The sequence below is a fragment of the Sparus aurata genome, chromosome 10, assembly GCF_900880675.1.
Source record: "Sparus aurata chromosome 10, fSpaAur1.1, whole genome shotgun sequence".
NCBI classification, from domain to species: Eukaryota; Metazoa; Chordata; class Actinopteri; order Spariformes; family Sparidae; genus Sparus; species Sparus aurata.
The window spans coordinates 15,545,678-15,573,098 of record NC_044196.1 but is presented as its reverse complement, the minus strand read 5'-3'; the positions used below and the strand labels follow the sequence as shown (position 1 = coordinate 15,573,098).

The window sequence follows — 27,421 nt, the reverse complement described above, 5'->3', positions numbered from 1 at the left end:
CAAGTATTAGGCTAAACCTGTCAGCTCCCTTGGTAGCTGACTGGGCTAAAGTATCTTCATTAGCTAGCAAGCTACAGTATTTGATTACAATTGATTTACCCTTAGCCATGCTTACCATGAACACTGTTTTAATATGCTATAGCTTTCATAATTGTGTTTACAGACTAGGTATCAAAGTGAAATAGCAATAAACTTCTACCTACCAACTGCAATGCAGCTGCATCAGTTAAATCGGCTTTTTCTGCAGTTTACTTGTATTAGCCTAGTGTGTCTTTGCAGAATAGGTGTAAACATGACATTTTAGTGCAAAATTAGTCTAATTTTCAAGTAGCTGACATCCAGAGTTGTTGCATTTTATAAAAAAGGCCACAGCCTTCTTTATTGCCTAAAAGTGGTTTAGTGTGTAGTCATAATACCCAGAAATCAGCTAGCATTTTTGGTCATCTGCCTCCCTCTTCTCAAAGTCAATGTTTCCTCTGAGCGGGTCTTAAGTGGCATCATTAAGTGGCTCATAATTTAATTATAAAGTGCCTACGTGTGTTTAAAAACCATGGCCATGCCATCACGCTGAATACGGAATCTTGTCTACTCACTAGTCTTTACAGGCAGAGTGTAGTTATAAAGTATTCAAACTCTAACTTTACAGTTTGTAGATCAATCAATTAATCAACAATAAATATATGTACATTTATGTATAGGGATGTCCCAATTTGATCTGCAGGATTGGAATCGGGGCCGATATGGGCATTTTTCCACTGATCGTGGATCAGTAATTCTGAACGTGGACCCAAGTCCAATTTTTTTTTTACGTCACAGCACAATTTGTGGCAGAACAGACACGCGCAACCTTGCTCTGGCAAACCTATGGAAAAAATGTCTGCAGTATGAAGATAATTTAAAAAACAAGTAGGCACGATTTTAGTAATTTTCATGTAAAAAGATGTCAAGAGTAAAACTTATGTTGGGAGTTTACAAGGTTACGGATTGTAGCTGACATTAGTGCTCGTCCAAGTTTGTGCCCTTCTCAGTGATGTGTCGGTCGCGAACGAAACGGCTCTTAGAGCCGGCTCTTTGAAGTGAACGATCGGAGCCGCTTTGTTTTTTGTTTTTTTTCCCTCTTTTTTTCTGTACAAGCCGCACGTGATTGGTCAACTACACGATATGTGGTGCCGTCTGCGTGTCCGAACTGAGCGGGAGGGGCGGGGCTTATTGAGAGAGCGAGAGAGAGAGACAGCCACTACAGAGACAACACACTGGAAAGGTGAGAAAATGAGTGACGGCAGGAAACGCAGTAAGTGTGAGTGTGGAGTATTGAAGGTTACAATCTCATATGTAGCAGGCTCTACAAATAACCTGCACATGCACATTAGAACTGTATATCCATCAGGGCAGTTGGAAGAAAAAAGACAAGCAAGTGAACCTGCTGCTAATGAAAGTGTCAGTTTGTCTGCTGCAACTGTTGCTGCTGCTGCAGCCTCTACAGTACACCACCACAACCACCTCCAACTACAACCAGAGCTCTATGACACAGTTTGTGCAAAAGGCTATGTACTTTAAATTTATTTTTTGTAGCACTCTGTTCCATGTTGAGTATACCATATAAATAATAAACATTTGATATAATATATGTTTTGTACATTAGCAATTCATTTTACACATCATGTTTCTTTATCTTTGGTAATAAATTAATTAAAGCAATAAAAAATCTGAGGAGCCAGTTGGGAGCCGAAAGAGCCAGCTCTTTTTAGTGAGCCGAGCCATAAGAACCGGCTCTCTTGAAAGAGCCGGAATTCCCATCACTATCTCAGACGACTGTGCTTCTTCACGTCACACAGCCTTTGGCTAATACGGGTTGTAAATACAAATCAAGCAAATAACATGACAACAATTACCGCAGTTTTTAAGATAGTTTCGGTGAGCCTCAATCGCTGTCCTTCAGAGAGAAAACATATTCCGCTGGCCGCAAAATGACACCGTTGGTTTTGACCCTTTCCCATGTCGCACGGCTTTCAGCAAAACAAAGATGGCCACCGGAAGTGACATATCACCTTGCTCATCTTCTACGACCTTCACTTTTTGTTCTTTTTTAATTTTTGTTTTATCAGGTTCATCTTCGTAACGTTATTTATTCTATTATATATTCTAAGAGTTAAAAAAAAATGTTAGTCACAGATAAAAAAAAATACATAATTTTAATACATATATGTATTTGCTTATTCATTTTCGGGTGCTGACTTTCAAAAAGGTGGCCATGATTTTGTGACAGTGCATCCAAAATGTTGTAATCCTGTCAGATTACTCTTGGAAAAAGATACTTTGAACATAAAAAAATAAATAAATACATAAATACAGTGGTGTTTTGCTGAGACTGCATATTCGATTCTTAGTTCCAAATGGATTTTCTAACCGGTTTGGGTGGTTCATTGATGTACTCATGATAAAAACCCTTTAAGCTAATAGTCTTAGCTCCTTAATGTCATGACTGACCCCGCCAAAACAAACAAATAGATTTACCTTCCTGATGAGCAGTGCTGGGAAACTTAAACAGTCTTTTTCCATGTTGAATGTGCTGACTGCCAAAACGGATATGTCATCATCCTTGTTTAAACTGATGAAAATGGGAATTATTTTTTTGTCAAATTTGCACAAAATAGACTTTTTTTTATCACTAAAGTTTGAGGCCTTTCCCTTCATACCCAAATTGAAATAAAAATTGAGCTTGATATAAATTTAGCGTTACTTTCAAGTAATGACAATTCTTTTTTTTTTTTAAATACTATGGAATTATTCAAATTTTAAGATATTTTCATGCCGCATTTACATTACAGCTATAATGATAACCAACCACAGATCAATTGGAAAACAAGCTGAATTGTGTTGAAATCTGGATTGTAGACCAGTGACCCCAAAAACCTAAGGTGAAACCTCTTGACACAGATAATGCATTTCCCACTGTGATATGAAAGACCTTTTGTTCTTGTGTTTTCTTTTCAATGCCACTCCTTTTCTCTCACACAGGTGAACAGTCAACGTTATGTCACTGTGCTTCTAAAAGGAAGCGGGAAGTGTTTCCTGTAAACTGTGGTAATTATACATTCCATAGTAGGTACGTTTAGTGGTTCAAACTTTTCAACCAGGGGTCCAAAAATATTCTTTTGTGAACAAAGGAAGCCTTATAAAGTTTGGAGCCATAGTCGTGTTGAAGCCAGGGGCCCCGTCCTGTACAAGCTGGGGCCGATAAGTAACAAGACTTTCAGTGTCCACTTGAGGCTGGTTCCAATATCAAGTTAATCCCAATAGAACCCCATGTGAAAATGCTCAACTTTACAGCTGAAATAAATATTGTTACAGCCAGGTAAAATGGTTTACAGACAGTTTTGTGTCTATAGCTAATCCCCCATTCATTTCAAATATACCAGGGAGGAGTTTTTAACATAACTTATATTTAAGCTTAAAGCTCCTGTTGGTAAGATAATTTACTTCTAAGTCTCATTCCTAATTCTGACCCCGACCCAGATGCTTTTGGATTGTAGGCCACCATCCGAAAGCGTAAATATGAGACTCAAAAAACAACTACCTTACCAACAGGCGCTTTAAAATGGTGCTAAATTAAGTGTGTGGGCGTAAATCATTGTACAATTATTAATTCACTATCATTATAATATTTTTAAGGAAAACAGATACTCTTATTCAGGACTTTTCTACAATATGACCTAACTAACATCATAAATTCACAAATCATACTCATCACAATGTCAACATTATTGATGTATTTATTTCTCATCTGTTCTTTTTTCTTTCTTTGTGCTCTGTGACTCCCAAATTTCCTCAAAATCATTAAAGAAATTCCTATAGTAAACGCGCAAAACTCAGAACTTGCATTCCTCAATAGGTTTGTTACATTTCCCCCTCAGTAAGGGGCACAGCACAGAAAGTTTATCATTATATCACTTCATGCTTGTTTTTGTAACGTGTGAGGGACCTTGGGGATGTGAAAAGTGGAACTGAACTATCAATAGAAAACGCTCGCCACATCAAAAACTGTTGTCTCTTTGTAGACAGTGTAAGTAAAGCTGTATGAAAGAAACGGAGGTGAATAAAGGAATCTTGACTTGATGGTTTATGATCTTTCCGCTCAGGTCACATCGCTTGCAGAATATTTTGAATAGCACCGTGACAGAAGGGAGGCATTTACAGCACAGACAGGAGACACACCTATAAAAAAACGATATACTGTCTTACATTAGGTGTGGCACAATCCTGGGATTTTCCTTAAGTGTCAAGTGTGAAAGGTAAGTGTGATCGCTACATTAATGAGTATCTTCTAGACTGACAAATAGGAGGGAGGAACACACCCAGAGGCCCCGGTTCTTCTTGTCCCTCCTGCCAGGTGTCTTTTCCCCAGAAGTGAAACTCTGCTCGTCGACCACATTGTGAAGAGTTATTTAAAACAAAAGTCCCATTTCCGGTTGAACTTTGATTGAAACGTTTTTTTAAAAAGTTTTTGTCTGTGGCTGTGGCTCAGGGGTTGAGCCAGCATCTTGTTATCGGAAGGTTGCTTGTTTGATTCCACTAGTCTGCATGTCAAACTGGCCTTGGGCAAGGTACTGAACCCCAAACTGCTCCTGATGTGCTGGTCGGCAGCCACAGTGTATAAATGTATGAATTACTGTAAGTTGCTTTAGACATATGCCGTCAAATGTAAATTGTTTGATCAACTACAAACCTTGACTTTAAAAACAGATGTGTTCCCTATGTATCTCAGAAACAAACCTGTATTTTGCTAATCATTTCAGTTGCGATCAAAGAAATTCAAGCAAGAGACAAATGTTTGCCTCCATCCTTTATTCTTTATACTACTGCATTGCCACACAGTAAACACAAGGGGGTGCTGCATGATCAAAACTGACTCCATCCCTTCACTAATTTTAAAGTGGTCTGAACACAAACCGTAGATTTTTAAATTTAGCAGCAGCACAGCAACCAGTGTGGCATCAATGTGGGCCAATAAAAAAAAATAAAGGAAGATGAAAGAGGGAGTCACAGCGCTGGAAGGCCTGAAGTGTGACTTTATGTTTATGCAGGAGCGGAAGAGTGAAGTCTCCATCGCATGATATAAACATTTTCTTCGCTGAAAGTCTGCTGGATATTAACACCGCTTACACAAGAGAAGGAAGTAAATCACCACCCTTATTACATTGTTTTCAAGGGGCTCCATAACTTGGCGAGGGAATCACTCACACAAGCTCAAACACTGAATCATTACATCTCAGATTTAACTTTTTAACTCTTGATGCTGCATAATGGGAATGTGTATTCCCAGACACAGAAGAATGCACTGTATTTCCTGGTTTAAATAAAAGACTATTGGGGGATTAACCTGCTCAGACACTCATGAAGCTGTCAAGCCGGCCTATGCAAGAAGAGATTTGGTTTATTACGTGACTCTGGCAGAGCAGCCTAAAGTCTATGAAAATAACCTGGATCACATCATCAGGGTGACCCTCGCTTTGGCTCACTTTACACAGAAAGCACATCTTTAAAACTTGGGCATGGTATGTTAAAGACACTAGCATTTACCAGATAGAGGGAGCGGAATGAAACAATAGTATTATGTGCTTTCTGTGAAATGTAGAACCCAGTGGTTTTTGGAGCGTTTTTGATCCATACTAGGGGATAAAAGTCAGGAAATCTCAACCTCTGCTGCATTGATATTGACCATTCATTTACAAATGTGTCCCAATGATGTGAAAGAGCGAAACTAAGTTGCTGGAGTTTCTCTTCTTCCAGTCAAAAGAAACTTGATCAGTTTCCCTTAGGACGTCTTTTCAGTGGAGAAAACATGATTCATTTCCTTCGAGGCTGCCCTTCCATTGGAGAAAACTAGATGGCCTCTAAGTGGCCTCTAGGGTGCCTTTGTAGTAGAGAAAACATGACAAAGTGCCCTTTTAGTGAAAAACTTGATCAATTTCCCCTTAGGATGTCTTTTAAGTGGAGACAACATGATGCATTTCCTTCGAGGGTGCCCTTCCAGTGGAGAAAACTAGATAAAGTGCCCTCTAAGGTACCTTTCTAGTGGAGAAAACATGACAAAGTGCCCTTCCAGTCAAATTAAACTTAATCAATTTCCCTTTAGGATGTCTTTTTAGTGGAGAAAACGTGATGCATTTCCCTTGAGGACGTCTTTTTAGTGGAGAAAATTAGATAAAGTGCCCTTCCAGTCAAAAGAAACTTGATCAGTTTCCCTTGAGGACATCTTTTTAGTGGAGAAAACATGACACATTTCCTTTGCGGGTGCCCTTCCAGTGGAGAAAACTAGATAAAGTGCCCTCTAAGGTACCTTTCTAGTGGAGAAAACATGACAAAGTGCCCTTCCAGTCAAAAGAAACTTGATCAATTTCCCTTTGGGACGTCTTTATAGTGGAGAAAACGTGATTCATTTCCTTCTAAGGTGCCCTTCTAGTGGAGAAAACATGAGAAAGTGCCCTAAGGGTGCCCTTCCAGAAAAAAAAAATGTGATCAATTTCCCAACTGGATGTACCTCCAGTGGGGAAACGTGGTCAATTTCCTTCTAGGGTGCCCATCCAGTGGAGAAAACTATATAGACAATACCCTGTCTTTATTATAAATGTGCCATGACTCTTCTGCATGCTGGTGCCCTCAAACATCCTGAGTCCACCACTGCTTCAAAATATTCTGGTGAAGTAAAATCCATTCAGGTAAAATTATACATTTGTAAACAGTGTTTGGTGCTGTTTGTTCCCTATCATATAAAAAATGAAGCACATACACAAAACACGTGCAGTTTTCATTGGGAGTATTTCTCAATGATTGCCCCCAACCCCTTTTCATCAAATTAAAGCTTGATTAGCAATAGACTTAATTATCTCCCACCGAGAATAAAGAACGTGCAATTTTCACCAACAATAAAACATCAGAGCTCCATTCTCTTTCTTTAACTTTTCAATTACGCCTGGGTGGGGTAACGGCTTTTCATTGACTATTCATTGAAGTTACTCTGGGGGGCGAAGTGGAAAGTTTGAGCGCAGAAAGGGACTGTAGTGCTCTTGTTAGGTGAGAGGGAGGGAGGAGAGAGGGAGGGAGGAGGAGACGGGAGGTGGGAGTGCGTGGGACTGCTGGGCAGACGGCGAGGGGAGGGGAGAAAAATGCAGCTTGGACATTCCCAGGCTGGAGGAAGAGAAGAGGGCTGTTTTCATGCGCTGGGAGAGAGATAGTTGGAAGGGGGTAGAAAAGTCTTATGAAGGAGAAGCTGATGGAGGCTGGTAATCACTGAGGGGGGAAAGTTTCTGCAGAGAATGCGGAGAGAGGAAGCAAACGCAGGAAGAGGGGCTGAGGACTATGTAGGAATTCCTGACTGAAGTCATGGTAAGTCCCACTTTCTTTCAAGCCGTGGAAGAGTCACGTTTGTGTGGAAAATGACAGAAAGTATTCTGATGAGGAAGAGACATGTAGAGACATGTATCACTCAACATTTTCAGACTCTGTGTACTTTATGTTCCCCTTTTATTTAAGCCCTATGAAAGGCTGATATGGCAACATTTTGCGACAGATGTGTCCCTTCCACATGTGCTTCAGACACTCAAAAAAAGGAAAAAAACAAACAGCCCTACGTATTTGACTTTAAAGGTGCAATAGGCAGTTTTGGAGAAGAACTCCAACCTCAGAATTTTAGTTTTTAAAATGTTAATGAGGCAGTAACACAAGCTTAGATATTAGCTGAATAAAGGAGCTACTCTCAGAGAAAAATAATGTGCCCTGAACACTGTTTGAAGCTAGAAAGGTGGCAGGGTCCGCCACATATAAACAAAACAGTATGAAATTGTGTTGCCCTTTAAGGTCTGTTTGTAGATTCAGTTTATTCAGGCATGCAAACAAAGAGAGTTTGTTTAGTCTTTTAAAAAAAAAAGTCACTAGGGGATTTCAATTTCTCCTCCAAAACTACATAATGCTCCTTTAATCATAACCTCTCATTGAGGCGTGCGTTTGATCTGAGACGCCAGCCGTTGTAACAGCTCGCGAAGTTGTCAGCGACTTCTAACGGCATGATTTAAGTCGTGTGACGTTGGTGACTTTTGCGGGTTTTTTTTTCTTTCAGCGGGAGCAAAAGGGCTCTCTGTTGCCATCCCCGGGGATTTTGTTTACCATCCCCACCCACCCCGTGGTCTGATCGGTGACATACGCGGAGGCAGCGAGACAGAGAGTTGACTCACGCGAACGACACATGCACACACACGGGAAGATAAATCAAGAAAGAGAAGGGGAACGAAAGCGGCGAGATTTAGACCATATTCACGCTTCTGTGCGTTGGGCAGGGTGGAGCAGTTTTGGCAACGAGAGCATGAGGGAGAGTGGAGAGAGAGAGCGGAATAAAAGAGGAGGGTAGGGTTACTTTTTATTTTAGGAGACTTGGACGGCAGCGGCAGTGGTTTCGGTGATGCCGCATTTTCCACATTGGACCTGGGAGAAAAGCGGAGAGAGAAAAAAAACAGAGAGAGAGAAAGAGAGAGAAAGGAGGAACAAGGGATGGCACCGACTTCGGGGGAAGGAAGAACATGTGCTGTACAGTTTCATCTTCCTCTGTAACCAGTTGGGAAAGTTTTGAGCGGAATACAGCAACAGATGTACACACGGGAGCACGTACGGTCACAGAAAACTCTAAAAATATATAGAAATCATGTCTCAAAGACTGGATTTAACAATTTAAAAAGGGGCAATCTGTAAGAATTGGCCACAAGAAACCAGCAAATTCATACTCAAAACAAAAAGAAAGCAGAAGATTGCCAGAGTAACCGCTAACTGCTGCTAGCTTAAGCTCCTGTTAGATAGTAAGCTCAGTTAGTTGTGCAGGGGGGAAGTGTTGGTGTTAATATTGCTAGCACAGGAGCCTAGGTCCAGGACAGACCGGCGTTAGCTGGTTAGCAACCCGCAACACAATACATAGTCATCATAGCAGTAGCTGGCTTTAGCTAGTTAGCTCAGTTAGCCCAAGTCCCCAGGAGGAGCGCCAGGCTTTGAAGTCAGTTTTCGCATTGGCCAATCTGTGTAATTACATCATGTGGAGAGTTGTTGCTCAAACATGCTTTTTTCCCCAGAAGCTAACGTCATGAAAGAAGTGTCTGAAAAATGGTGATTACATTTTTTGGAGCGTCACAACACCCATGAAATGACTTGTTTCACTACCATAATCCAATTGTATCCCCATTCAAGTGAGCCGGACGCTAAACTGGAAGTTAACGAGCTTGGTCACACTCCGACAACAAGAAGAACGGGGTATTTTCACACCCGGGAAGTGGAGCTTTTTTGGCTTCAAGCTCCACTTAGCAGCTTTCGTAGGAATGGACGGCCAAGGCACCATGTCCAACATTGTTTCCAGCTTTTATGATGAGTTAGCCGTGCAGTTAGCGATACAGAATTAGAGTCTAGAGCACCGGGAGAATGTGTGTAGCTGAGCTGAGGTTAGCTGGTTAGCATGCTAACTTCAGTAGGTATACTCCAACATGATACAATGATCCAACTACTTCAAACCTGTTAGTCCTTTACATGTTTTTGATAATTTAAGGGGTTAAAGGTAAGCTCAACCCTCCCCTGCTGGAGAAACTAGCATAAATCAGCACCAAAACACAACATATATATATATATGTTGTGTTTTGGTGCTGGTTTTGGTGCTGGTCTCTGCCGGGTTTTCCAGCAGGGTCCAAACAGCATGTGTCCAAAACCTTTTGGAACCTTTAACACACGAGGAATGAATGCGTGCATACATACTCGCCCCGGGACGAACGCGGCAGCTAACACATGCTCACATAGGTGTGAAAATGCATCAGCGCACAGTCATACAGTTCAGTGACACACACTGCCTCGCCAAGAATATGTGGCAGAGGGTATTTCCATTCCCTCTGTCTGGGGAGCTCCGATTTTGAAATGGGATGTACCAGTCCTCCAGTCTGGCCGGGGGAACAACGGACTCATGATAAAAACAAAAACAAAAAAATCTGATGAAAGTTTAAGCAAAGCAAACAATACTCTATTTGTTTTGACGTGCTCGGAGTACCAGGCAGGTGGTGATAACAGCGCTAGAACAATCCAGACAGGGCTGGCGATGTTGTCAATCACAGGAATCTTTCTTTAACGGAGTTTCCTGCGATTGTCGAGAGCCACGCAGACAATGCGTGGGTACATTTCAACACACACTGAGCTGCTCATGGCCATTTCATTGGCATCTTTATTAGATGTCGAAGCAGCTTCTTTGTTTTTAATCATGATCTCTTATGAATCATGAACACATTTTTTAAAATCCTCACATCTTGAGTTAAAGCTGTTGTAATCAATACTTTATAGCCGATGGATTAAAGGACAGGTGTCGCTCGTAGTAACAAACCCACAGAGAAATATCACCAGACTGTAATTCCTCTGAACTCTGTGAAGCATTTTAGCATCTTTTAGCTTATTGTTTTGGATCCAAGGCCAGCAACTTTGCTTTAGTCCCACTGCTTCTCTTTAGCTTCCTTTTCAGTGCTTTGGATCAGGCTGTTGAAGAAGATGGTGTAGTGAAAATATGGGTAGTGGAAGAAAAGGCATTTCAAACCTCATTTTGAGGCAAATATACTCAAGTTTATTTTAGCGTTTTTGACCAGATTTGACTGTTGATTCTATACATGCAGTTTTTATGTCCCGGTGACCACAGAAAGTGAAGTTATGTCTCTCTCCCTGGTCATTTAGATGTGCGCCTTGTCTTGTTAGCCCACCTCCAAACAGTAGAAAGAAACAGTTAGCAACCAGCTAATAAAAAACTGGAATATTTACACACATGCAACTCTTTTTATTAGACAGAATCTAAGCCAAAATTAGTATGAATACTACATTAGTTGTTCCAGATGAATTGTAACATTGCTCCATGTCTGCTGTATCTGTACTTAATAAGCTAACTGGCATGCCATTTCATTTTTACAAAGGTGAATCAGTTTTACTGGGCTATGTCCATAAATAGTTTGATTGTGAGATAACCCTTTTGCTAGCCTACAGCTAAACGTTAGCTTGTTTACAATATTGAAATACTCCAAGATCTTAACAATTAATATGTTGAGTCCAATTCTATTTTAACATATAGAAATAATTGTCCACATTAAATGTTGTCCACATACAGCTCCTGATTGAAACTGATGGTACAGCTAAGCTAGCAAGCTAACACTTAGCTAGGAAATGTAACACACTACTGCTGTTGGAATAACACCAATAAATGTGACAAAATGCTATATTCAGTTGTCACATTTATGCACTAGCTTGCACACTATTAGATAAATAGACAATGAATGGAGGCCGAGTGCAGCGTGAAACCTCATCTACTGTGAAACGTTGGCTTTGCTCAATTCAGTGACAGACTGTAGCATTTAAGTAGTCCCAAGCAATTCATAAAATAACAGTCCCGGCAAGCTGTTTGACCCTCTGAAGGTCAGGTTAGATTCTACAGGAAGATTAGGAAGAGGAAATCAGTCTCAGGGCGTCTCCTCGCTCTGTCTCTTCATCCTCCTTTCCCGTTGTCTTGTCTGCCCCTCTTCTTTTCTGTTCCCTCTTTCCCCGTCGGCTTTTCTTTTCTTTCTTGCATCTTTTCTCATTTCTTCCTCATGTCATCCTCCATCACCCCCACCTTCTCCCGGCTCCTTTCAGCTCTCTTCCCCCTCTTTCTCAGTCCTTCGTGTACTGTAGGGGTCTACATCTGGTTTCTATCATGGTTGCTGCTGCTCTTGTTTCCCATCGATCTCTCCCACCGGTCAGCCTCCTCCTCTTTCTTTTTCTCTTTTCCTTTTTCTGTCTGGACCCTCGGTCACTGTATGGCTGTCTGGTTCTCTCACAGTCTCTCTGTCACTCCCGTCTGTTTCTTAATTCACGCACACTTCAATAAGCTGGCATGAAAGGCGGTTCAAGTGCCTTATATCCTCCAAAACTACTTGAGTTCTCACTTTATTGCTTTACCCCTTCTTCTCACTGTTATTAGCCTTTTCTATCCTCTTTTTCCAGAGATTTCTCTTAATATCTTTTTTTTAATTTTCTTTGCCTCTGTGCCAGGCATCTGTTTGGAGGACTACCGCTGCCTCTTCCGCTTCAGTCTGCGTACAGCAGAGAAAGACAGGAAGCCTGACGCAAGAATGACATACCCTGATACCGTACTGTGTGTCCGTATTTGACACAAACAGAAGGATACACACTCATGCACTCTGATTGTCTTCACCGTCACTGCATGTGCCATATGACCACAAACGCTTTTCCGGAGACTGCAGATTGAAAAAAAACATGTTCCAAGTGAGTGAGATGTCACAAGCAGCACTGTGACTGGTAGTTTAGAGAATTTTATGGTTGCAGTCACTGCCCATGTAGTCATTTGGAGAGTATCCACGTCCCCATGGTCCCCAGTTCAATGCTGGTCAACACCCATTAACTTTCCAAATAACTTAAACCCTAGAGCTTGGGACCTTGTAGAGAGCACATATGTAGAAATGGGGAACCTAGGACCTCAGGAACATAGAACCATGGTACCTTGGTAACATAGGACCACGGGAACGTAGGACATTAAGAACATAGGACTCTCCCCGCATAGAACACTGTGAACATGTGGGACCATTGGAACATGGGATCCTGGGAACATAGGACCCTAAATCATAGGACCTCAGTAACATAGAACCCTGGTACCTTGGTAACATATCAACTTGGGAAAATAGGACCCTGAAACATAGGACTGCGGAAACAGAGGACCGTGGAAACATAGGGCCGTGGGAACATAGGACCATGGAAGAGCACATGTAGAACAGTAGAACAATGGTACCCTGTGAACACACAGTAGGGCCCTGGAAAATAGTGTCTGGAAAAGTGTCATTTCTACTGGTTAGGAACCTTCCTAAGAAAAAGGAACTGAAACATCATTAAGAAACATTACAACTTCCTAAATTTTAATATTTTGACATACTTCCCGTCTATAAATATCATCTGCCACGATCCTGTGAGAACCATGTCCAAAAACACTGACCTTTCGTGAGTTTAGAAAAAGTCTTGTTTAGGGCTTCAAGTCAGCTCTTTTTTAAGGTGTTACATTTGGGTTCATAAACGGTCGATTTAGCGGAAGAAATCGGATCATTTCCTCTTTAGTGTTTCCTGTCTGCAAATATTTCATAGATGCAATGTGTGCTGTAGTTTTGGTAATGTCATAAAATGAGCAGTGTTATGCATGACTCTGTATTATAGTTCTCATGTAATACAGTCCTTCAAATAATCAAATATCTAATTTGGGATCAGTACCACCTTGCAGATATTTCCTCAATCTTTGGTTAAAAAAAAAACAAACAACAATTTGACCCTAAACAGTACTTTTACTGTGTGATGACGTGTGTTTCACTGAAAATCAATTATATTAACTTGTTTAAGATCAGAGTGCTCGTGCAGTTCTCTGGTGAAAGCTAACCTTAGCGAGCCTTTAATGAACTTTTAATGTTTCTCTGTCGAGCTTCTGACTGAATCTGTTCCTCATCATCGTCCTAGTTTGGTTTTATTTGGTGATAACGCGCGTACAGCTAGTTCTCCAAAGGACATCGGAAATTCTGGCAGTAGCAATTTTCCCTGAAAATCTGCAGCATGTTTTAAACAAGGCCCCTATTCCAAGATCCAGTGCGTTACATTACATTAGCAAGGCCAACATAATGTGGATTACAATAAGTAAGACACCTGAGTGCATTAGCATTAGGTTTCCAACTGAAAGGTAATTGAATTGAACCTATAGTCACTGATGGAAGAGGCACCAGGTTCTTTACATGAGAGTCTCCTGTGCTGACGCCTGAAAGGAAATCTAATTTATAAATTTCATCAGGGCTGCTGTGTACATAGATGCAAATTAAGAATGAGTGTGTTGCTAAAAACATCAAATTCCACTGGAAATTGGTGGAAAATCATCAGTTTTATAATCTTTTCCTCCCTCTATTAGGCATTAGCTGTCAATCCTGTGTTTAACACCAAATGACTCAAAAAGCAGGTGATTTAAAAGTTAACTCTCGTATTTTTACACTTGGGCTCTGATTTTACATACTTATGGCTGAATGAGTAAAAGTTTTGTTAAAATCCTTTTTGTCGAACCAGAAACAGCAATTATATTGGTTTGGACTTAGCCACCAGACTCCTTTGACAAAAACTGTTATTTTACTTTGCAGAAAACAAGAGTTGCTGTCTTGATGAGTTAGTTAGTTTGACTTATTCTGTTTGCTGTCAATTCCTTGTATAACACCAAAGTCACGAACACCTAAACAAAATAGCCGTTAGACGCAGTAACTCTAGCGTTCTGCGTTGTAAAATTCCTGTTTTTGTCAAAGGAGTCTGGTGACTTTGAACAAAGCGTTGCCGCAGCTGTTTCTGGTTAAAGATAAAGGTTACTCTCAAACAAAATGTTTTGTTTCCTTTTAGTCATTTATGCCCAGGTTTAAAAACAAAGAATTTACAACCTCATGTGTCAACTTCAGTTTGAATTTATTTTGTCTGTTGCGCAAGTTGTTAGGGAAGGAAAAACTACAGTCCCTCTATTAGGCATCATTCCTAGTGTATTCGTGGGATTGCGCCTGCAGACTGAAATTCCAGTCATTGGATGCTTGCAGAGTGGTATATCCTGTTGAAAGTTGAGTGTACAGGCGTGCAAACACAGAGTCAGTGCTGAGGAAATACAGTGAGGGGGGGAAAAGGTGCTGGTGGCATTCAATTGTGCATCACACATCCAAACTAAATATTGTTGCAGGCTAGCTAGCTTTTCACTAAACAAGCTGCATCGTGTTAGCTCGCTGCTAATCTTAGTATGAGACCGAGAATGTTGAATTGTTGTAGTAAACCAAACCTGTTTGTACCAACACTCGAGTAATGAAGCGCTACAAGTGTTACACTGTGTTCTCTGGCACAATAGCCACATATTTGATCCTTGGGGGCTCTATTGAGCCAGTTGGGCTCAAATTGCAGACTTGTTCCCATGTAATTGCATCTGTGAGAGAATCTTAAAAGTGCAGGAGCTTTTCCCAGGCTTATATCGGCATTTGCAATCAGTCTGATGATAAAGTGTTGTGTCTTTGAGATAACAGAACAAAATACATTTAAAGGGGAAATATGATGCTCATTTTAGGTGCATCATTTTTTGGGGTTACTACTAGAAGTGGTTTACATGTTTACTCATACTGCCTGAAACTCTGTTTTAGTTCCTGTACTTTTAAGTCTCTCCTGATTGGTCAGCTCACACACGCCTGACCCAGGACGGTTAACGACAAAAACAGAGTAGCTGTGCCAAATCAATTCTTATGTGCCGAACAAGTCGCTCAGTATAAATTATGCAAACGTATGACATGGTGATGGTAGTGTGATGTCGCAAAGTCACAGAATTAAAGGCAGGACTACTGAAGTGGTGTTTAAGGGAAGTGTTTTCCGTGGGAGAGAGGAGCTTCTGTTGATGCAGCATTTGACGTTTTTATGCAAATATTTTTTGCATCTTCAAGAACGTATGTAAAACACTGAAGGAAAGGGAAAGAAAGTATAATATGTCTCATTTGTTGTTTTGTTTTGTTGTTCTTGCTTTAATTTAGTCTAACGGGATGCTTTTAAAGGGGCTTTAGTCAAAGAGGAAGCTCCTGCTGGCTTGCCGTGCAATCCCCCCCTGAACCCCTGCTGTGTTTTTACTAGACTCAATATGTTCTGTCAGTGAGCCAGAAGGCTCTTTTACAACCACTACACCTATTACAGCATGCTCTCTGACGGACTGTTGTTTACCATAGTCCACACATGGAGACACCTCCTCACATAATGCACATGTCTTTACAGACGCTGTGGCGCATTTAAAACCTCCCTTTTAGCAGTTAGAGAGAATAGCGCATGTAGTTTATGTAAGACTTTTATTGCATATCTTAAAGCATTGTTCAAGGGCGGTGCATGTCATGACACAGCTTTACAGCACGGCATCTTATAACAGCTCATTGTCACCCACAATAAAGTCAATTAATGTAGCTTTTGGTCTGTAAATTCTTGACCCTGCACTTACGTTCTTTTAAGAACATTTTGCATCACATTTACCAAGAAGCCAATGGACTAACATGACTTCAGAGCTGCTCTGCTTCTGGAAAACTTACGCTGTGATCTGCAACATTTATGCAAGTTTTGTCATCTGCTTTTTTTTTTTTCTTTTCCAAGTTGCCTTAGAGCTCCCGTCCAAAAACTCTCTGTTACTATGGAAAAATACAGCTGCACGAATCTGAGCCCGGTGGTGCCACTCTGTTGTTGGTGCCATACGGGCTGAAGTCACAGTTGAAAAATTTGCTTGGCAGCCAAGAGGATGGATCGGAAACAGAACCTAACATCTTCTGTGAGTGACCCTGAGCAATCTCAGCAGAGCTGCTCTCCAAACAGACTCTTACTGTTGCTATAAAGTTACTTTCTTTTTCAAGTTCCCTGCTTTGTTCGAGAAGTCAAGTCTTACATTTACTCCTTCTTGGTTTTCAGTCCCTTTGTGGCCGGTGCCTTCTTTTCCCATTCCACCTCCACTTTTCTGTAGAGTTCGGTGAAAAAATCTAAATGACTAATGGGCACAAATCTATAAAGAATTGGTGTGTTACTGACACGATCAGATTGTTATCCTAAGCGTCTGAAGTTAAAATTAGGGTGCAATATGTAAGAATTTTAGTTGAAAACAATGTTCAAAGCTCTATCAGTGTGAACACCAACACTCCCCTGTAATACCAGCTCCCAGTCTGGACTGCTACATGCACTGCTAACTGAGCTAAGAAGCTAACAGTAACTACTGTTAGCAGCAGTATTTGGTCACTCCGGTGATATGCTGCCATCTATTTATTTTGATTTGTTTCTAACATATTGTACTTTAACACATTAGCTGTCAATCCTGTGTTTAACACCAAATGACTCAAAAAGCAGGTGATTTAAAAGTTAACTCTCGTATTTTTACACTTGGGCTCTGATTTTACATACTTATGGCTGAATGAGTAAAAGTTTTGTTAAAATCCTTTTTGTCGAACCAGAAACAGCAATTATATTGGTTTGGACTTAGCCACCAGACTCCTTTGACAAAAACTGTTATTTTACTTTGCAGACAACAAGAGTTGCTGTCTTGATGAGTTAGTTAGTTTGACTTATTCTGTTTGCTGTCAATTCCTTGTATAACACCAAAGTCACGAACACCTAAACAAAATAGCCGTTAGACGCAGTAACTCTAGCGTTCTGCGTTGTAAAATTCCTGTTTTTGTCAAAGGAGTCTGGTGACTTTGAACAAAGCGTTGCCGCAGCTGTTTCTGGTTAAAGATAAAGGTTACTCTCAAACAAAATGTTTTGTTTCCTTTTACTCATTTATGCCCAGGTTTAAAAACAAAGAATTTACAACCTCATGTGTCAACTTCAGTTTGAATTTATTTTGTCTGTTGCGCAAGTTGTTAGGGAAGGAAAAACTACAGTTCATCTCAAATACTTACTTGTTTTCAAGACTCATTCTATCCTTCACTGTGGCTAACCTCAAACCCCCTCTGTACACAAAAAACCCCCCAAAAATAATTCCCAAATACAGTTGAACCTAGGTCTTCTTCCATAAACCCCCGTAGCCACCACCACCAGCTCATTCCCTCCTGGCCCCTCTCTCGCTTAGCCGCTCTTTTCTTTTTCCGTACACTCTGTTCTCCCACTCTGGGGTGTCTCCCATTGCTCCCTCTCCATCCATCCATCCATCCATCCGCTCGGTCACTGCAGTTATTCAACACAATATGCCGTCTGTTGAAGACAATCCCGATGTAATCGTTGTCAGATGACATTTTCGGAGAGTCGGATGGAGGTGAAACAAAGAAAGTTGGGTCTAAAAAAAAAAAAGCAGGGAGGAGGGAGCGGGGATGAAGCTGCAGAAAAAAAGAGGGCGAGAAGCAGATGGGGAGGCTCGAGAGGAAGGGAGGGGAAAGAGAAAGAGAGAAGCTGGAAACGGGAGAGAAAAAAGTTGCGGGTTGCCATGCCAACGGCCAGTGTAGCAAAATAAACAGTGTAAATGCGTTGCGTGCACTGCTCCGTCACCCTCCAGCTCACAAGCCGGCCCAGTGTTACCATGTGTGTGTTAACGTGTTGGGTTGGACTCTTTTGTTCTGGGGGGCTCATACATTAACTGGCCCCTCGGAGGAAATGTTTGACACTCCCCAGACCATACAACAGGAAGTGCAAAGTAGTATATGTGTGTGTGTGTGTGTTTGTGTGCGTGTGTGTGTGTGTCAGCAAAAAAAGCGAGACAACCCCGGCTGTTAAACACAAACACAGACATTAGGGTTGATTCAGTGTCCGGTTAAGGATTAACCCTTTCTTCCCATTGGTTGTCTCCCTCAGGGTTCGGAGGCAATGGAGGATTGTGTGCAGGGGGCGCTCTCATCGCTTTACCCTCCTTTCGAGAGCACGGCGCCACCCCTCCTCTCCCAGGTAAATCACATGAGGACGCACACACGCATGCACACCTTTACTGCCGTCCTCATCTTCATAGCAAAAATAAACAGCGGCGAATAAATAATGCCGATTCAATTAAATGATAAGGCGATGTCGGGGTATGCGGGGAGGGCGATGTAATGTGAAGATAACAAGGCTTTCCCCGAGATATAAACTTGCCGCTGGAAGCCAACACAAACAAAATCCAGCCAGCTGGTCAATTATAGCCAAAGCGTCTTCCTCCACACTGAAGCTTGATGTGACTTGTTTTGTCAGAAATTGCACACATAACATTTAATTTAAGAATGAGCAGTCAACAAGGGCAAAGCTGCTCAGTCTGTCACAAGTGCACCACAGGATTTTGCTCTGATATATACCACATAAACTTGCGCTTTTTAGTCTTGTTTCCCTAGAAGCCAAACTTCTAAGAGGCCTTTGAGATAAGTCTTCTAGGCCACTCTCTGTATGCACTTATGGGAATTTGATCAGTCCTTTGTTCCAAGTTGCAGATTAGCTTCCAATCAAATGTTTTTTTTCTTTTTCTTGCTGCGGAAAACGCTGCTCGACAAAGTAATACCAATAAAGTGAAGCGGCCTCAGTGATTTTCCTTGTTTGAATTTCTGATTACATGCTGTCTGGGTTGAGGGAATTCTTCCACTCTCGAGCAAATGAAACCCTTTCAGAATCCATTGTGTACGCTCAAAAATGCATGGAGATCTCGCCCGAAACAAAGGCTGCTCTCATTTTGTGAGAAGCTGATATTCTGAAGATGATTTTATTTTTTTTTCCCCAGACATGAGAGTCTTTGATATCTTGTGCATCTAATCATCTAACGCACCATACACAACTGCTTTCACTGTTTTTTCCCTCCTTTTGGCATATTTGTCATCCAGGTCTTCTCAGTCCTGGAGTCGACCTATCAGCACGACAGTCTTCGGTACCTCCTGGATTACTTCGTTCCTGCCAAGCACCTCCTGCACAAACTCCAGCAGCACGCCTGCGTGAGTCCCAACATGCAAACACTGTGGACGAGAACACACACGTAGCTCTATAATGAGAAGCAGAATCAGCTGTCGAATGCAAGAAGTATAATGTGAGAAATCTGTTAACCGTTTGAGTCCTTCAGTGATAATGGTCATCATGTCATTGTGAAGTGTGTTTGTTGGCAGAGCTTTTTTAAAGGTGATGTCTGAGTGAAGTGTTCATGAGGCTGCATGTTTTGGTTCATGTGCATATCAAAACTCAAGTCAGATCTCAAGTCACTCAGCAATTAAAGTATTCAGTCAAGTCTAAGCACAAGTCCTTGTTCCTACAACTCTTAAATCATGTCTCAAGCTCTCAAGGGCAGTCTGAGTAACATTATTAGTTTTCATATGGATTCACTTGTTTTTAGGTCTTTCGAGTCCGCAAAGATGAGTCTTAAGTCGAGTTTCAAGTTCGAAAAGACACGTCAAGTCTCTAACATCGTAACGTAAGTTTCAAGTCAAGTCCGAGTTTCAAGTGTGTTCGTAAAGAATCTTCCAACAATTACTCACATTTGGATCATTACTGGGAACTGAAAACATAAAATCTTAAATGTTTTGCTTGTGACTCTCAAGTCCGTATTTGTGTGCCTTCTGTCTCCAGTCGACACACGCAGTACCCTATGATATGGAGACACCAAGTGGAAAGTTCAAGGCATTTATAATTTGACACATGTGTGGACCTATACCTCTTCCTCACCACACTGTGGAGGGTCGAGTCCTCTCTAAAACTCTAGATGGCTGATAAAATTAGTGAAAGTGTCTGGTGAAATTTGAGATTTACCAGCTGCTGTCTGTCCCGCGGAGAAACGAGGTCCTTTCCTGCTTTAGAAGCTCCACTGAGTTGATGTTGATGAATGAATTACAGTGAAAAGAAGCGTGTGACTCCCATGTAAACAAAGGAGATGCATGGAGATAGTATGATATAGGATACACTGTGCAAACAAGCAACTTCCGCTATGTGTCCAGGCAATTTCTTGTATACTTGTGAGGACCCGTATTGCCGTAATGAGTTTCCTAGCCCCTTACCCTAACCTTAAACCAAGTCATAACTTTAAAACAGCCCTTAATGTTGGAAGGACTGGCATACATGTCCTCACTTTCCAAAATGTCCTTACTTTGAGGCATAAAACTCTTAGTCCTCACTATGTAACAAGTACAAACACACTCACACACACACATGCAGAAAGAGAGAGAGAGAGAGAGAGAGAGATAAACAACACACACTGTTTAGCACAAGCTTGGAGGCTAAGAACTGTCTCATATTTCCCTGCACAGTTTTCCTAGACTCAAACCCACACACACACATGCACAGGCATTGTGCGCAAACTATGTTTTCATTGTCGCTCGGTGGAGCTGCCTGGGACGGGAGTTAGACTGTGAGTCATGACAATAATTCCTTCCATATGTGAGTGTGTTGCTGCTGCTAGAGAAAGAGAGAGTGAGTAACAGCGGTGGGAGTCGAAGGAGAGAGAATGAACATGGCTTTCATTCACCACACAGGCGTGCGTGTCTGAAAAAAAGAGAAGATGCTGGAAGTTGCAGACTATAGTAGACTGATTGAGGAATTTTAGGTGCAGAAGAGGGAGCAGACACTGGGGTACATTGAGGGAGAAGTGGGAGGAGGGCCAGGGCACAGAGTTACAGAATGTGGACTGACTCGAAACAGGCAAAACTTTTAAAGACAGGAAAAGTCACACATGCTTTTTAATGCTGATATCCACCCTGACACATGTTTCCCCCAAAGCTTTGCTCCAGCGAGAGAACATCCAAGATTAGAGACAAGAGAGAGGCTTGAAGGGGACGAAATTGAATAAGGGACAGAGAGGTAGAAAAGGGAAGTTGGAGGAGAAGTCAAGTAAGGAATATAATTTGATCACGTCTCGTGAGTCTGGAGGGCACGGAGGGGGGAGGGAGCAGCCTTGTGTCAGTCGATTAGATGTGACTGGGAACAGCAGAGAGAGTTTCTGGGTGAGTTTTAAACCTCAGACTGAGAAAAGGGAGATACACATCTGACAGAATTGATTAAGGTAGGAACAGCATTTGGAGTGAGATCTTATTTCTAAACATTGCAGAGAGAAGTTTTTGAGTTATTCTTCCTCTGTGGAATTTTCTATATTGACTTTCACGGTTTTACAGAGCTACATGATGTGTTTTCCGCTTGTGAAACAGCGGCCTGTTTCAACAGTGGCTGGCTGTTGTGAAGAGTTGGTCATCTGCATGTTTCTGTCTGACTCATAATAACTCTCTGCAGCCATCCAGAGCCTTCTCTATGTGTCATGCCAGCTAAGGGGTTTTACACTTTAGAAAACACTGCGTTAGTCACATGTCTGACATTTCTATGTGACTCTGGCTTTTGGCCAGTTTAGTTTGTGAATACTGTTGACTGGGGTGGTATCAGTTCCAGAAGTTTAACGCACTGAATAACTGATCCGAACACAGCCATGCAGGCAAGCTTCAATTGGCTCACGTGGGCTGTGGTTTGTGAATGAGACTGCAATATTGTGAGTGCGCATTTAATAGAAATATTTTTTGACAAGGGGGCACTCTTAAGGGCAGTGAGCATTACGTGACATAAAGAGGTACAGATAGAAGAATACACTCACAAGATTTAGGTTCTTACAGATAAAGTTTTGAATGTTTTATTTAACAACCTCTCTGTGTCTCCCTTTCTTTTTCTTTTCTACTTGCCATCACAGTCTCAGTACCTGGGCTGCTTGTTCCTTCACTCCGGCTGGCCTCTGTGTCTAGGCGAAAAAGTGGTCGTACAGCTCTCTACCCTGGACTGGAGGCTCCTGCGCAGTAATGACTTCTATCTGCAGGTGGTGCCCTTCTCTACACGTTGCCCCCGCCTGGCCCTAAAATGTCTGGCCCCTGGGGGGCGCACTGTTCAGGAAATCTTGGTACCCGAGTCACAGCACCCCCTTGTGTTCACCACTGAGTGGCTGCACAGCATCAACAAGGAACGGGGCCACAAGAGAGAAGGTAAGGAAAAGATGCCACATATGTCTGTTGACAATATGTTCTTGAAAGAAAAGAGTGTGCTGTAATCACTAGCCAAGCCACAAGGATTTAACATAATTCGAGTTAAGACTAAAGCAAAGGTTCCTGCAGGGTTTTCTTTGGGTTTAAGCCTACATTGCGTAGCTTTTTCAGTCAAAGATGACCGTGAAGAGGATGTGTGGCTGGAAGAGGTAAGGTAATGACCAAGAGATGTCGTGTGGTAGCAAGAGAAAGGAAATATCTATAGGTGTCAGCAGGTGGTGGGCAGTGAAAAGATCCTAAAAACAGTATGATGATCGTTTTTTGCCTTGAATATGCCCTCGATAAACACACTGATATAAACCCTCTCTCATCTCTGCACAGTTGGAGGAGGACTTGACACCTGTCTGGTCAGTACATGTGATGGTGTGGTTCGTCTACCGTGGAAGGAGGTCGTCTACCCAAAGTTCATTCACGACCCCTCTGAGGAGCTGGGTCTGATGTCCAACTGCGAGGGCTCCATGTCCAACCGCCTGTCCAGTGAAGGGGGCAGCAGCCTTGGAGGCTGGGGTGGCTCATCCTCTGGTGAACCGGACTCCTGGTCCTGGGATGAGGAGGAAGATGATGGTTTACCACCAGATGGTTTGGACTCTGCGCCTGCGCTTCCCCGTCGAAGACGAAGCGAAGATGGGCTCGGACGGACAACAAGGCACCCTCAGCTGGATGGGGACTATGTGGAGCTATTAGAGCCCAGAGTGGGTCCTGATGGAGGGGTTGACACACGGCAGAGGTACCTGGAGATGCATGGAATATGTAAGACCAAGACTTTGCCTCTGTGCAGGAGAGGTAAAGCCATCAAACTCCGGAAGGGGAAAGCTTGGGGATATGGAAGACTGGAAGGGTCAGGAAGCTTTCGAGCTGTCCTTGGTGCCAAAAGAGATGTGGTAACCCCAAAAGGTGACATTTTGCCACCTCGGCCTCCACCAGGAGTCACTGATCCGAGCAGAGGGAGTAGGTCCTACTCCTCTTCGGTCCATGACTCTGATGATGGAGATAAAACAGGCAGGGACTCAGGGAGCCTGGATAACGATCGGCTTTATTATGGTGGCCCATTCAAAGAGAGGAGGCCTGGGGTGGGCAAGGAGAGAGACAGCAATGGCCTTATGCAGCCGTGCAGAGACGAACATAGAGGGAAAGACTCAGAGAGTGGTGACAGCGTGTTCACAAATGAAATCCATGACTTGAGTAACCACAAAGTTGGGCACGTTATAGAGGGCCAATCAGATCATGGATCTCATTCGGACTCTGTTTTTGAGGATACAGATAAACCACTGAGTGGAGACAGTGATGCCACCACTCCAACATCAGACGCACCAGAGAGACCATTCACTGGAGTTTTACAAAGTGGAGAGATTACTAACAGTGGATCTAAAATGAATAGTTTATCTAACCCAACGGTGACAGAAGGACGAGATGAAGGCAAGACGGAGGACAGAGTGTGCCCCAGAGGAAAGGAAGTGAAAACCGCAGGGTTCAGAGCGCCAAGGTAGAGATTTACTTCTTATGGAACATCACACTCTTTCATATTTGTTTTCATTTTCACACTTCCATATGAAAGAACAGATAAGTCACACATGGGTGCAAACTCTGTGCACAAGGTAAAGTTTGTCCGAACTTGTAGACCGAAAATCAATGGTACAAAAGACACCTATGTGTTCAAGGAAATGATTTGTCTAATCAATGTAAGTCCTGAAGTGATAAAAATTATTAAGTTTCTGTCATACCTCATCATTACGTTCCTGTGCTTTGTCTTTAGGAGGAAAAGGAAGGGAAAGGGGGCCAAAGGGAGGGCTAGGTCTGGTGGTCGTGGACACCAGAAGGGATCAAAACAGCAGGGCAAAGCTGCTCAACCAAGCCCCACCACCTGCTCTGCTTTGCCAAAGCCGCCAGTCACAGAGGACAACCAATCGGAGCAAAGGCAACAGACAGATGAACCTAATGGAGTGTCACCATCAACTAATGAAGTGACAGAGGATACAACGAAAACCAGTACAGGTTGGAAGACAATTGGAATCTTAATGCATGAACATAAAATGTCGTAAAAAACCCCTCAGAATATTTCCTTTAACTTTTGTATCACTCAACAGAAGAGCCCAAAGCCGAATCTCTACTTGTCTGCAATGGCCAATCAGGCACATCCTTATTTAACCACTCTACTGAAGAGGAGGCGGGGTCAGGAGAGACATGTCCTGGCCAGCTGAATGGAGTTGCATCGAAAGAGCCTCCGCTCCTGAGGGAACTGGACACAGAGCTTCTCCAGTCAGGGAAACTTAAGTTGACAGGCAAGTCTCCTTTTAGGACCATTTTTTTGTTATGCTAGTTAGCGCTGTGCAAGACTCTATGACTTTGATAGCCTTTGCAATTAGTCTTGTGGTTGAGTAATGCTGTTTTTTGGGGGGGACACTGCTATGTTTCTGTGGTGGCCCACAATGGACAAACCAAACTAAGGCCTTAGAAAGAGGTCCTGTTGGTTTTCATGTGTTTTTCGTTCTCCTACACGCTTGCAAATGCAGGGTGTGGTGCAAGGGCAGTTGCCAATTAATCCCACACACTGGACCTTTAATTGCTAGCATAATTGTGGGTTATTAACTAAATGTCATGTCCCAAAATTTTTCAGACTTGCATACATACAAACCGTTAGATTCAGTTTGGCTTATGCTATCGGGGGACGTTGATATCTGTAGTGTCCAGTGCAGATAAAAGAAAAATAAATAGGACAAATCCACTTTCCAAGTTCTAGAAAAAAAAGACAGAGCTTATAACTTCAGACTGTCTCACAATATTCATGTTTAGAGGTTTTGGTCAATATCAAAAGTAATCCACAAGTTTTTATAGTGCAAATTTGACTAACCTTTAATACACGTATGCTAAGAATCCGTGCTCATGAACTCCGTAACTGCATGTTACCGGCTGTTTCTTCTCTGCAAACGTTATGAGAAATGTATCTCCTGTAGTCTTAATATGTTAGCTTCATCACTCATGCCCTAACCTGATGCTCACAGGTACAGTGGACAGGTTGGGACGTGCTCTGATTGTCACCGAGACAGATGCGCCAGAGGAGGGTTTCTGTGACGAGGAGATGGCCCGAGTCCTAGCATGCTACTACAGAATCTGTCGGTAAGGCTTTGGTCTTGCACTCTGATCAGAGAGAGATGCATTTTTTGTAGCCACGATATTATGTTTCTAGATAGCAGCAGGAAATTAGGATCCGTAAATTTAGCTTGTACAGGTCACAATACCCCCTTTCATACCATTACATGTTTTCATGTTGTCCATGATTCAACCTCTTTGTGTTCCTCGCTCGTAAATCTCAAAATCTAGGCCTGGCTGGTTTTCTGTTGCTTTTACATATTAGAGCTTGTGTCATTTGTTTGTCGTTACACCAGTCACTTACAAACCTGTTGAGCCGAAAGTGCTCCTTGATTATATTTGACTTGACTTGCTTTTTTGCTGACTTTGCCAAGCATAGCGCAAGGTGGGGCTAAGAAAACGCAGCATGTGCCAGGAAGCCGAGAAAAACAATAACAAACTCACTCAAAGTCAGTGAGCATAACTAGTCAAAACAAAACAGCCTTGGGTAAAAACGTCTGTGAAATATAAATGAGCCCTTAACTTTCCTCTAAACATCACTGTAATTGCTTGAAATTAGTAGCACCATTTTTTTTTTTTATATATAAAGTGCTGCTGTCTGATTTTACAATAAGTCTCTTCTTCTCCAACAACTGCTCCTGTTTTAAACCTACATCTGCTCTCTCCATCCCTCCTCATCAGGCCTGCAGCCAAAGAAAAGGGTCTCACGGTGTTAATGGACAGCAGACGTGCTCCACCCTCCGCTCTCTGTCTCTCTGCGCTTAAATTGTTCCAGGTGAGACGCACAAGAGCTGTTTCGCCGAATGTGCTACATGTTTGCCTGTGTGCTCTTTAATTTGCCTGCAGATGTGATAAAGTAGCTGGTGCACATGTGTTTTTTTTTTCTTTCGTGCGTGTCTCAGGCGTTCGTTCCTGGCGGTCTCGGATCTGTTCTGGTTTTGGTGGAGGAGCAGCAGGAGCCCCCTTCTCATAATCTGGAGGGAGCCGAGGTGATCTCATCCTCTCGAGCTCGTTCACACGCTCACACACACAGCAGCGTGTTGCTCATTTCCTTCAATTTCGGCTGGATTTATTTCTTTTATTTGCGAGTCTGAATGTTAAAACGCAGGTAGAACACCCACATGGAGCTTTTAGAAAGTGTGTGGGAAAACATTAGCAGAATGAATGTTCCCGAACCACCATTGTCCATTAGCATAACACCAGGGACAACCGCTCACACAGTATATGCAAAATGTTCAAAAGCAAATAACTTTTCATAAAGCACACTTTGTTTCTGCCTCTTGCTGAAATCTGATGAATGTCGGATGCTCTTAGCTTGAGCGGGCGTTCACATTGTGCTCAGATGTAAATTAACCTTATTTCCATACATTTGGCGCCTACAGTTTGCAAATAACTCCCAATTGTGCCGGTAATTCGGCACATTGCCGTGCAGCGATCAGCAGAGAGCTGTTGTTCACACACCCATGATCATTTTTTTTCCTCGTCATGTGGTTTGTATTTCAACCTGGCAGCGTTTAAACATTGCATGTTGAAGGGAAATCCAGCCAAAACAGTCTATTTCGTTATTTGGTAGCAGTTGTTTTTATTCCAGCTGATGAATAAGCAAATTGAGGTTGACGCAAGTGTAATGGGAGAGCATAAACATGAACAAAGTTGCTGGTCCCTGCTTCATATATTTTAGGATTAGCTGCTTTTTTTTGGGTATTTTTGATAGAAAATTAAGAGTCTTTGAGGGATTTTATACCTGTCTTGGGTGACCACTTGCAATTGGATCTCACTTCCTCACT

General features: G+C 42.3%; 1 protein-coding gene across 4 annotated transcripts in view; it reads left to right on the top strand.

Moving 5' to 3' along the window:
- Positions 1 to 7,147: 7,147 nt before the first annotated feature.
- arhgef40 (Rho guanine nucleotide exchange factor (GEF) 40) overlaps positions 7,148 to 27,421 on the top strand; it is a 48,045-nt gene continuing 27,771 nt past the window's right edge. Inside the window, exons 1-12 of one of the 4 annotated variants that reach the window (XM_030430438.1) lie at positions 7,148 to 7,386; positions 8,117 to 8,658; positions 16,213 to 16,384; positions 18,388 to 18,477; positions 19,374 to 19,481; positions 22,202 to 22,487; positions 22,869 to 24,030; positions 24,301 to 24,539; positions 24,632 to 24,826; positions 25,547 to 25,661; positions 26,316 to 26,409; positions 26,537 to 26,623. In XM_030430438.1, the coding sequence (XP_030286298.1) occupies positions 16,355 to 16,384; positions 18,388 to 18,477; positions 19,374 to 19,481; positions 22,202 to 22,487; positions 22,869 to 24,030; positions 24,301 to 24,539; positions 24,632 to 24,826; positions 25,547 to 25,661; positions 26,316 to 26,409; positions 26,537 to 26,623 (2,406 nt within the window). In that variant the 5' untranslated portion in view covers positions 7,148 to 7,386; positions 8,117 to 8,658; positions 16,213 to 16,354. The remainder of the gene's footprint in view (positions 7,387 to 8,116; positions 8,659 to 16,212; positions 16,385 to 18,387; positions 18,478 to 19,373; positions 19,482 to 22,201; positions 22,488 to 22,868; positions 24,031 to 24,300; positions 24,540 to 24,631; positions 24,827 to 25,546; positions 25,662 to 26,315; positions 26,410 to 26,536; positions 26,624 to 27,421) is intronic. The other 3 variants (XM_030430439.1, XM_030430437.1, XM_030430440.1) reach the window with 3 other exon arrangements.